Below are 11610 nucleotides of genomic sequence, written 5' to 3'. Positions count from 1 at the left end.
ATAACAAGCAAGCACATTTCTGGTGAGCTTTCCAGCAGTGCAGTGCCAAATCTTGAATAAGGCTAAGTCTTCTTTGACATCTATAATACTCTGCTAGGCAAACCTGCAGGCTATTGCAGGGCAAAATGAACAAACACATAAAAGATGATATTTTAAGGTAACATTGAGGGAAAAAAAGATGTGTGAGAATAAGTGTGCTGCTGGCTGAGAGTCAAGTAAAAAAAACAACTTGTGTTTGCAGTGCTTATTACCTTGGGAACAAAACAGGTGTGGCTTGCCTGGTTTGGCTCTTTTTTTCAAAAATTATGCTACAAAATTAATGAGGTCCCATCACCTGACAGAACAGTTTTAACTGTATAACTAACTTGAGGCACATGTTGATGGGTGTGGCTGTTTTACAATTTACACAACGTTCTGCAATAATAAAGATACTGGTGTCCTTATCCACAATAATATCGAACAACGGAATACAGAATAATATTGAATGAAATAATGACAATATTCAGCATGAATTGAAGCCAGTTGTAAAATTTGGATACCTTACAAATGCAGTAAATACTTAATCCTACTTTCTCCTTTTTATGATTGCACAAAATGCATATCTGTGTGAACACTTGGGCTGAACACCCATTTTAGGTAATGCTCCTCCCTTTGTGCCTGCATGACACCACCCACACTGAAGGCAGCAGCAGCTTTTTGCAGCATAAAAAGGGTCCAGCAGCAGAGCTGTGCATCTCAGCCATCTCCGTCTGTTCAAGGCAGTCAGACCACCTGAGCAACCTTCACAATGCTGTCTTTGTCAACATCCAATAGCAGTTATTCTGGGCGCTTTGGAGGTTCAGGCATAGGTGGAGGTGGAGGCAGTGTCCAAAGGATGTATGCTAGAAGCGTGCACGGTGGTGCAGGTGGACACGGAGCAAGAATTTCGGTTTCTGGTGGTGGTGGTGGTTTTGGTTTTTCCAGTGGAGGTGGTGGTGGAGGTTTTGGTAGCGGTGCAGCCTTTGGCGGCGGTTCAGGCTTTGGTGGTGGTGCAGCCTTTGGTGGTGGTGCAGCCTTTGGTGGTGGTGCAGGTTTTGGCGGCGGGGATATCAATGTTGGTGCCAATGAAAAGGCCACCATGCAGAACCTGAATGACCGCCTGGCCTCCTACTTGGAGAAAGTGCGCAAGCTTGAGAAGGCCAACGGTGAACTTGAGCTCAAGATCAGGCAGTTCTTGGAAAATAAGACCTCCCCTTCAGCCCGTGACTACTCAGCTTATGAGGCCACTATTGCTGACCTGCGAGATAAGGTATGTCACATGAGTAGTGAATCTGAATGCTACACCACGTTTTAATTTATTATGAAATGCATGAACTTTAAGAAGTTGCTTTTGAAATATAAGTCAGAATCAGTTGTTTTTAATGTTTGCACAAATATAAAGACATGTAGTAGTTATTGAAAAAATGGTATTTCATAATCACACAGATCCGGGATGCCATTTCTGTCAATGGAGGCATCTTTCTGGCCTGTGAGAATGCAAAACTGGCAGCAGATGACTTCAGAACCAAGTAAGGGATAGTAGTGGTTAAATGCTGTTGAACCTTGTGAATTTTTAATTTACACTAAACAAACACAGAACTGTTGAGATGAAATATCTCATCACTTGTGGCCTTGCAGGTATGAGAACGAGCTTTCTATGCGTACATCAGTAGAGGCAGATATTGCTGAGCTGAAGAGACTATTGGATCAGCTGACACTATGCAGATCTGACCTGGAGATGCAGATAGAAGGCCTCAAGGAGGAGCTCATTTTCCTTAAGAAAAACCACGAGGAGGTCAGTAGAAAACAGTGAACAGTCATTCAAGCAAATTAAAAATGGAACAAATTTATTCAACTGTACAATACAACCAACTCAATTAAAATACTGAACCATTTGTCCACCAGGAAATGGCAGCAATGAGAACCCAGATGAGTGGTCAGATCAATGTGGAGGTGGATGCAGCACCACAACAAGACCTGAACAGTGTTTTGGCTGAGATCCGTGACCAATATGAATCTATAACTGCCAAAAAAAAGAAAGAACTTCAAGCTTGGTTTGATCAAAAGGTAAGACTGAAGAAGATCTGATTTTCAATGCATAGATTGTTGTTCGAAGTTATTTAGTGATATATGAACTTTGCATTGAGTCTCATATCTGTTGCAGTCAGATGAGCTGAGCAAAGAGATGACTGCGAACACAGAAATTCTGCAAACATCCAAAACAGAAATCACTGACCTCCGTCGCACATTGCAAGGCCTGGAGATTGAATTACAGTCACAGTTAAGCATGGTAAATAAAATCATTTGGCTTTATTCGAACTCATTCACTAATCCCAGCTTCAGATTTTTGACAGATTTTCTTTACCCCTTCCTTTCTTCAATAGAAAGCAGGTTTGGAAAACTCTCTGGCTGAAACAGAGGCGCGGTATTCTATGAAGCTTCAAGGCCTCCAGATGCAAGTGACAGGCATGGAGGAACAGTTGATGCAGCTCCGTGCTGATATTGATCGCCAGAGCCAAGAATACAAGATGCTCCTCGACATCAAAACTCGCCTGGAAATGGAGATTGCAGAGTATAGGAGGCTGTTGGATGGAGAGGGCAGGTAAGAAAAATGAAGAATTCAGCCCTTTCACCATAAGCTAGTTCTGCAAATTTAAATCTTAAACTGATTTTAACACCAACTCTGTACTTTTCACAGCATCCAAAGCTCTGGATCTTCCAGCGTCACCAATAAAAAAGTGGTCGTGATCACTGAGGAAGTAAGCGATGGCAAGGTGGTGTCCTCAAGTACCCACACCACCCGTACCTAAACTGTCTCAAACAGCAAACACAGCACAACTTCTGGAGTACACAAATTCCACATCTAAGTCGCTACTACATCCTTCAAATACTAACGTGATGCAATAAAAGGCTCTCAGTTTGCTGACTTGAATTTTGTCTTATTTGTGTTTACTTAATTTCAAATGTCATGATAGTGACAGTTCCACAGTTTTTCATCAACCAAGAAGGTATTTTTAAAAGGTATATTTATATTTCATAAGGTATTTCATGACATTGGTGAATACTAAGATAATATTAGTATTTTGACAATATAAACTTGGCTGAGAATTAAATTAAACATAACAGCAAATATAAAGTTGCAGCCTGAGGCCATCTTGCTAGATAGAAAAGCTAAAAGTAATGATTACTCAGGACTGTGCCTCTTTTCAAAATTTCCATTATGACACATGAGCCTAAGATGTTTTATAGTCTTTAGAAAGAGAGCAATAAAGTAAAACATTTCTGAACCTGTTGAGTACACGATGACACAAAAACATTTAAAAACACGTTACAGTCAGCATTTAGACTTTATTTCATATTTGGAATAGAATAGAATAGAATAGAACAGAATAGAATAATCCTTTAATTGTCCCACAGGGGGAAATTTGGGTGTTACAACAGCCAGAAAGACACATATACAAACAAACAGTACACAAGACAGAACAGAAACATACACATTTTTTACATATTTGCATGAAGGACAATGGTTACCAAAAACTGAGTACCATACTGTTATTAAATTAAATAAAATTAAATACAGATAAGAGGCAATCCCTGGTTATAGTGTGAATCGGTTTATAAAATAGTGCAAGATACAGCGCTGATGTAAACATCTATGATTGTTGGGAGCAGTTCTGATTGTACTGTCTGACAGCTGCAGGGAGGAAGGACCTGCAGAAACGCTCCTTCATGCATCTAGGATGCAGCAGTCTGTCACTGAAGGAGCTCTGCAGTTCAGCAACATCTACATGCATGGGGTGGGAGACTCTGTCCATTAGAGATGTTATTTTGGCCAGAGTCCTTCTGTCTCCCACCACCTGCACAGGGTCCAGGGTGCATCCCAGAACAGAGCTGGCCTTCCTAATGAGTTTATCCAACCTCTTCCTCTCAGCTGCAGATAAACTGCTGCTCCAACATACAACACTGTAAAATATGACAGATGCCACCACAGAGTCATAGAAGCGCTCCCTGTACTCCAAATGACCTCAGCCGCCTCAGCAGGTAGAGTCTGCAATGACCCTTCCTGTAAAGAGCATCGGTGTTGTGGCTCCAGTCTAGCTTATTATTCAGGTGAGCACCCACTATCTCTATAAGAGTCCACTATCTCAATGTCCACTCCCTGGATGTTCACCGGTGTCAGTGTGGTGGGTCTGCATCTCCAGAAATCCACTACCAACTCCTTGGTTTTCCCAGCGTTGATCAGCAGGTGGTTCTGCTGACACCAGTCCACAAAGTCCAGAGTCCACTGTCTGTACTCTGAGTCGTCCTCACCTGTGATGAGGGAAAACGTGTGTATGACATCAAGAATCAACAAGTTTTTGTTCATTAAAATTAATGGATCTTCCCACCCCTAACATATGTGATGTGAGCAAAATGTTCACCATGTGGATTCTGATAGACTTCTCCGTCTCATTACACGTGATTAAAGCTGCATCAACCAACATTTTGCCACTAGGGGGCAGGGAATGTGTGCATCAACACTAGAAGACATTTGTCTAGGTTTTAGAAAGATCATTAAAAATGTAAGGATACTGATAAGCTAAGTGATGTTTTTTTTTTAAATGTGTCTTTAATATAGCAACCTCTGGGGTAAATGTTTTTGGTTCTGAACAGAAGTTGTCCACTGAGACAAAATGCCCAAAAAACCTAACTTAGTATATCCACAGGTAAGTGAACTCTAAAGAGACACAGTTGTTAAAGCGTGTAAGCAAACAATGTCTGTGCAATCAGAAGAAACAACATTATTATTATCATTGAATCTCTTTACTATAAACCGATCATTATGTCACTCCATCATTAACCCTCTCAAGGCAGGCGTTGCCGATTTGCAACAGTTAAAAACTAACAACCTGATTACCCCACATACATATTTTATGAGTTTTTTTTACTCAGAAGTACCACTGCAGGACTTGGTTGTGCATTAGCAACAAAAAGTTTAATTTGAGCCTGAGAGGGTTAACCCACTCTTTCCTGGCACTCCCTGTACCTACACCAGGCAGAAACTATTATTATACTCTGCAATTTTACTTCTAAGTTTATAAGAAGTAAAAAAAGCCTTGAGGCGACTTTTGTTGTGATTTGGCGCTATATAAATAAAATTGAATTGAAATTGAATTGAATTAATCAAGCTTTGTAGAGATGGGGTTGAGAATTTGTTTAGTACCTGCTCTAAACTAATTTTAACAGCTTGTTATTTTTTTCCTTGTACTTGTCTTCAGGAGAGATAAATTTATTTTTTGTCAGAACAAGTGTCTCATATGTATAAAGGTTGTTTAGTTTGAGCTTACAGTTTTTTGGTACTCACTGAATTTGATTAACCAGGGGTTTAAGGAACAAGAAAAGACTTTACATTACATAAAACCCTATTTTGTCCACATTTATGATAAAATATGTTGGTAGTCAACATAGACTGAATGTAAAAAGACACTGATTTGTGAACCCCTGTTTTAAAGCCTAAATGTCTGTCTCTCTCACTGCATTTTTCACTCCTGACAGCTGGGATGGGTTCCAGTCCCATTACCCCACAACCCTGAATTGGAGAAGTGGTTGAGAAAATTGATGGAATTTCATTAAAATACTTCAACAGGCACCAACACAACATACATGACTTTGAGTGACTCAAATTTGCCGAGGCAAAGCTTAACAGACTGCTAACAGCTACAGCCACGTCAAAGTTTCCCAGCTGTCAGTCATAACCTCAAAGCCTGTCTGCTTAAATTAAAGCATTATTACAATTTAAAAGGGTGGCTTCTTAATAAAACCAACCCCTTTAAATTGTTACGAAAGGAGATTGGCTACAGAAAAGGGGCTTAAATTCACCTTAAAGCTGCAAAATTGACAGTTATTTCTGGTTTTTCATGTCATACATATGTTAAATAAAACCACACTGACTAATGCCACATGCACATCTACTATAAAGTGACAAAAGAGATGAAAACCTACATAATAATTTTACATTTATGTAGACGCCACACATGAAACTTTAATTCAACTGCATGATCTTTATTTTTTGATCATTCATCCCATATTCCACGAGCTTCTATCTATTCATCCCTAAGTTGACCCAGATTATCAACGGTCTCGTTGGTCTGCACCACCCTTCCATCCACAATTTTCTCCACCACTGTGATGACCTTTTTGACCACTAAAGAAAAGAAGAGAAAAAACAAACATGATAAATTCTCAAGACATTTCTTAAAACTGTATCTAATGTAAATTTATGATATAATTTGGACAATTAAAAAAAATGATACGAATGATACAAAAAAACCCTTTCTTGCCTTTTTTTGAGCTGCAATAAGTGCTGGTGCGGATGGGGGGTGGGAGAGAAATCATTAGTCTGAATCATTCATATCATAAACAATTTCAACAAAATCAACAAACGTAGATTTTTCCCCCTCTGTCTCTAATGTTCTCTCCCCTGACTCGTGATTTTCTCATCATATTTTCTCATTTTTCTCCACTGCCTCTTTCTCTTCACTAGGTCTTACCTGTCATCCTCCCCATCCAGCAGCCTCCTGTACTCTGCAATCTCCATCTCCAGCCTGGTCTTGAGATCCAGCAACATGTCATATTTGTGCTTGTTGTCGGTGATACTGCTGTGGATCTGGGAAAGCTGATCCTCCAGGCTTTTGACCATATTCTGAAGGTTTGTTAGCTTCATGGCATAGCGTCCCTGGGTCTCTGCCAGAGTTCCCTCTAGAGATGTTTTCTGTTTGAGTTTCAGAAGAAAATTGTTCAGTGAATAGGCAGTCAGCAATTGTGTGACATACTGCAAACATTCCCGTCATACTTAATGGACAGATAAAATGACATCAGTTCCAGTGACATTAAACTGATGTGTGTTACCATGGTCAAATGGCCCTGCAGTTCAATCTCCAGTCTCTGGAGAGTGTTCCTCAGCTCTGTAATCTCTCTTCGTGTTGTGACCAGAACCTCAGTTTGTGTTTGCACTTCCTGCTCCACTTCTGCAATCTGAGCAGAAACACAACATCATAATATGTTTCACTCCAGTTGAAAGATCACTTCATGGAAATAATAATAATAATAATAATAACTTCACTTCTCACCTTGTTTTGATACCACAATTCGAGCTCTTTGCTGTTCTTTGCAATCACACCCTCGTAGTGCTGCCTGATCTCTGCTATAGCCTCGTTAAGGTCTCGAGAGGGAGAAGCGTCCACGGATACATTAACCTGGCCACCCATCTGAGTCCTCAGTAGAACCACATCCTGCAGAGGTCAAAGGGCAATAAAATTTCACAAAATATTTCACAAAAAAATCACAAATCCTCAAAATAATCTACCTGTTGTTATGATAGTCATGCGTGTTTTTGGCTCTTTAATCTGCATGTGTGTTCATGTGTGTGTGGTGGGTGCGGGTGTTGAACAAACAGAAGCAATGAGGTAATGGAGAAAGAGAAGAATACATGGAAGTGTGCAGAGAGAAGAGGGGCAGCAAAGGGAAAAGGAGAAGGTGGCAGAGCTGTTTATAAAAGCATGAACCTAACACTGCATTTCCTCTGTATTATCAGGGGTAAAACATGGGTCATGTGTGAATTATGAACAGCCAGCCACAAAAGCTTGCAATGAAAAACAGATGTGATCTCATAAGGTTGCCCTCTCAGTAAACTCGCCTCTTCGTGGTTTTTCTTGAGGCTAATGACGTCTTCCTTCAGGGTTTCATACTGATTCTCCAGATCCAGCCTCAATAGGTTAAGATCATCCGTTAGCTTCCTCAGACCAGCAATGTCTGCTTCCACTGCCAGTCTCATGGCCAGCTCGCTTTCATACCTGAGTGAATTTCACACAAAATGGCAGATGGACAAGTCAGCAGGTTATCACAATCAGAAGCTGTGAGTCAGACATGTGTACATGTGAATGTAGAAGGGTTATAAACATACAGAGGGCACACTCACTTCACTTTAAAATCATCAGCAGCCAGTTTTGCATTGTCAATGTCCAGGATGGTCTTGGCATTGAGCATGGAGGCAATACAAATCTATGAGTGGGCAAAAACACATGGAAACAGTCAGAAAACAATCAAGCTCTTACTTCAGGTAACAACATTTGAGTTCCTCTCTACACCTGTGCTGCTTCTCTGTGTAATTAACATTGTAATATTCAGGACTTAACTTAACTTATGGGTCAGTATCTAAGTCTTTGACAATGATGAATGAGCTCATCTAACTGAAAAGTTAGATACCAAAAGATACCTCTTCTGTTACACTTACAATGAACATTGACAAGCAGGAATTGCTCAGGCAGACTCTTATCTGTATCTTTTCTCTTACCTTTTCCTTCAGATCCTCGATGGTGGCGAAGTAACCCGAGTAGTCACGGGAGACCACGTTTCTGCTCTGGTACCACTCCCGGATCAGGTTCTCCAGGTGCTCATTCTCCTTCTCCAGCTTGCGCACCTTATCCAGGTATGACGCCAGACGGTCATTCAGGTTCTGCATGGTGGCCTTCTCATTGGCCCCAACATGGAGGTCGAGACCATCAGCAAGATTCAAGCTTGGTGTTCCACAGCTCATCTGGGATGAAGAGATACGGACTCCACGACCTCCTGCTCCACCATAGACACTCATGGTGTTCTGCTTGAAGCTTCTTGTCCTCATAGACATGTTGAAGGGTCTTGATGTGAACCAAGTAGGATAACTGGAGTTGATCTGCAGCTGAGTGCCTAACTTTGGCATTGTGGTTATATAGTTGCCAAAGTGGGATGGGCCTTGCATACGCTGAAAGGTAAGAATGCAGTTGACAGCTCAACCCCCCCACCCCTCTATGCAATCTCTCCATCACCATGGGTGTGGTGACCAGTGGGCAGGGGTTCATTCACCTCTTTTCAGGTCAAACTTGTGATTCCACATTTTGTTGCAACTCAGTGAAAGCACAGTGATAAGTTGAAAATTCCTTTTTCTAGATAATCCTTTCATCAGTTTGTTTTTTGCCCCCCCCCCCTTTTGTTTGCTTAGATGTTGGTATGAGAAAAACATACATTTCAAAATCCAAATCTGAATACTTTGTTTATCCTAGGGTGGAATTGCATTACACTGAAGTGTGGATATGAAATAAGAATGATATAAACTGCAGTTTGTTAAAATGTTAAATGTCTTGTTAAGTACTCCAGAGTTACAGAGAATGTATAAAACAGTGAAAGTTTAGGTTCTTTTAATCCTAAGAGACTGCAGTGCGTAGCTATCCTGTAAAATAGTCACTCACCCTACTTACTCATAGCAGTGACAAAAATAACACATACCAGCGATAATTTCACCTGTGTGGTACTCTATGTCAGCTGACGTTATTTTTGCCACATAAGCTTCTAGGCAATAGACAAAAGACTGTATTAATTAAAACTTACACAATGTAACTGTAACACAATAAATGAATGGATGTGTTTATATTTTAAGTGATCACACAGACAAGAGCATGCAGCACTTGTCTGTACAAGAAACTCCAAATTTCAGAACAGGAGAAAATACAAAGGGAAGGAAAATCTAGCACAGGGCTGATCCCGCGAGCCACCAGCAGTTCTGTGTTAATTAGCAATTTTAAATCTTGTTTGCTAATTTTTTTTTTAAATAAAAATGACTATTAAAATGTAATATATCTTAGGGTAGGCAAATACACAGCCAGAAGCTCAATTAAGTGATCATGCTAAGCTAAGAGGTTGAACATGGTAAACATTACACCTGCCAAACATTATCTTGTCACCACTGCCATTGTGAGTATGTTAATTTGCTGATGGGGCATCAAGTAAGATCCACAGAGCGAGACACTAAAACACAAACATGTCCTAAGTGGAATGTCTCTGGCATTTTAGAGAAAGTATACCTAATAGAAATTTATGTTTAATTAGCGCTTATAGCTGATTGTCTTATAAAAGTATTAGCAATCTTTTGGGCCCACAACAAGTAGGATACTGATAAATGTAATATGTTTCACTAATTGCATAAACAACTTGCAAAAGTAAGATGTTAACCTATCGAGAATGCGCCAGCTGGTTTTACTGGTTTGTAGTTATCAGGCCATACTCATGAGAGAAAACAATCACCTTGTACCCCCTCCCCCCACCAACCTATCATCATTCAGTCACATAGCCTGGCTGCCTCTCTGCCATCATTTGAGCTCTTCAGCTTCCTCATTCAGCAGTCACACCGATAAGCTGGGAGAGGCCAGAAAAAGGAATGAGTGATGGTTGATTTGCATCTAAGGAATGACAGTCAGTCTCAGTCTGTTTTGCAAGAGAGAAAGTAGCATTAGAAGCACAGAATCTACAAACTATATTTTTTAATAAATAATATTATTATTGATAAGGTGATTCCTGTTTTAAACACTTGACTTAGTAGTCCAATTTTAGACTGTGTTGTTTGTGTGTGTGTTATATCTCCGTTTAGCATCATCAACAAGTGTGACGACCTTTAAAAAAAGCTAATCTTGTTAGTATGCTGGTCTGGAGTATTCAGTTATGTGGTAACAAAATGCTTCAATCTTTCCTTGAGTGAAACTCGCATAAAATTCACCCAAAGCCCTGATTGTGCAAAGCTCAGAGAAACGGTAAAAAACCCCTGAGCTGCATGTCAGACTCTACATCCTCTTCTTTCTGAAAAGAGTAAAGTATTCTACAGTCAAATGTGAAGCTAACTGTCCAAAAGCTAAAGTTTTGCACAAGCTGGGTCATGCAGCAAGACAATAATCCCAAGCATACATGCAAATCTACAACAGAATGGCTGAAAAAGAAAAGAATCAAGGGGTTGCAATGTTCCAGTTGAAATACAGTCCCCATCTGGACTGAAATGCTGTAGTCAGACTGACAGAGCTGTGCATAAACGATTACGCATAGACCATATGAATTGAAGCAATCTCTAAAGAAGAGCGGGTCTAAGTTCCTCCACAACAGTGTGAAAGACTGATAAGGTCATACAAATACCAGCTGTTTTATTGTTATTCCTGTTTAAGGTGGTTCAACAAGCTATTAAATCATAGGGTGTATTTAGTTTTTCACATGATGTCATCAAGACTTTGAAAACTTTTCACATGACTGAGCTCATGTTGATTGACAGCAAAAAACTGTAACTATAAGGTACAAACAATGAGGATACAAGAATACCTTGTTCACATTGCAGTAAATCGTTCAGTTCTCAATGTGTTTTTTTATTCATGTCATCTCATCTAGTTCATGATAGGATATCTTATGTATCATATTTATTCAATTTATTTTGACTGATTTTGAGCAACACAGTCAGTTTTGGAAAGTCAGCCTGCTTTCCCCAAAGCCTCGGGGGCTTAACAGCCATCCAGTGAAGAAGCAACCTGATAGCCTTGGTTGACCTGACGGACAACTTTTCACGTTACCATAATCCTTTCAAAAACTTTTCCTCAGGTCACTGTTGAAAGATCTTTTAGTTCAGTTTAACATGAGAATAATGTCGCACTTCCCGCCAATGCCTTGTGGTGTTACTACAGGTTCACTGATTTGTATATCTGATTGCATATCAAGGCACACTTGCATGCTTTTTAAAAAGTTGAAAAACTTCTTTTTTGAAAATAA

The 11610-nt window shown here is 40.0% G+C and overlaps 2 protein-coding genes across 2 annotated transcripts; one reads left to right on the top strand and one right to left on the bottom strand.

Moving 5' to 3' along the window:
* Window positions 1-494: 494 nt before the first annotated feature.
* Window positions 495-2950, top strand: LOC113023760 (keratin, type I cytoskeletal 50 kDa-like). The gene is made up of 7 exons (XM_026170108.2): window positions 495-1288; window positions 1465-1547; window positions 1657-1813; window positions 1924-2085; window positions 2183-2308; window positions 2403-2620; window positions 2717-2950. The coding sequence occupies exons 1-7, from the start codon at window positions 788-790 to the stop codon at window positions 2826-2828; spliced, it is 1359 nt and encodes a 452-aa protein (XP_026025893.1). The 5' UTR covers window positions 495-787; the 3' UTR covers window positions 2829-2950.
* A 3089-nt stretch (window positions 2951-6039) lies between these two features.
* krt98 (keratin 98) lies at window positions 6040-8845 on the bottom strand. Its single transcript, XM_026170109.2, has 8 exons — window positions 8351-8845; window positions 7976-8058; window positions 7694-7850; window positions 7128-7289; window positions 6907-7032; window positions 6549-6769; window positions 6339-6361; window positions 6040-6202 (listed from the first exon to the last, which is right to left on the bottom strand). Exons 1-8 carry the CDS (start codon window positions 8792-8794, stop codon window positions 6102-6104), a joined length of 1317 nt encoding a protein of 438 aa, XP_026025894.2. The 5' UTR covers window positions 8795-8845; the 3' UTR covers window positions 6040-6101.
* Between the last annotated feature and the right edge of the window lie 2765 nt (window positions 8846-11610).

This window comes from Astatotilapia calliptera, chromosome 6 (genome assembly GCF_964374335.1).
Source record: "Astatotilapia calliptera chromosome 6, fAstCal68.1, whole genome shotgun sequence".
Lineage (NCBI taxonomy): Eukaryota > Metazoa > Chordata > Actinopteri > Cichliformes > Cichlidae > Astatotilapia > Astatotilapia calliptera.
The sequence above is the reverse complement of the archived record's forward strand: the minus strand, read 5'-3'. Positions and strand labels throughout refer to the sequence as shown.

What these genes read in the sequence shown, in the direction of transcription:
- krt98 (XM_026170109.2), bottom strand. Translation starts at nt 8,794, where the DNA reads ATGCAAGGCCCATCCCACTTTGGCAACTATATAACCACAATGCCAAAG. An exon ending in TCAAGAAAAACCACGAAGAG is followed by an intron (nt 7,290 to 7,693) that starts GCGAGTTTACTG and finishes TGACCTCTGCAG; the next exon opens with GATGTGGTTCTACTGAGGAC. An exon ending in CTGGATGGGGAGGATGACAG is followed by an intron (nt 6,362 to 6,548) that starts GTAAGACCTAGT and finishes CATCCGCACCAG; the next exon opens with CACTTATTGCAGCTCAAAAA.
- LOC113023760 (XM_026170108.2), top strand. Translation starts at nt 788, where the DNA reads ATGCTGTCTTTGTCAACATCCAATAGCAGTTATTCTGGGCGCTTTGGA. An exon ending in TTGCTGACCTGCGAGATAAG is followed by an intron (nt 1,289 to 1,464) that starts GTATGTCACATG and finishes ATAATCACACAG; the next exon opens with ATCCGGGATGCCATTTCTGT. An exon ending in TACAGTCACAGTTAAGCATG is followed by an intron (nt 2,309 to 2,402) that starts GTAAATAAAATC and finishes TTTCTTCAATAG; the next exon opens with AAAGCAGGTTTGGAAAACTC.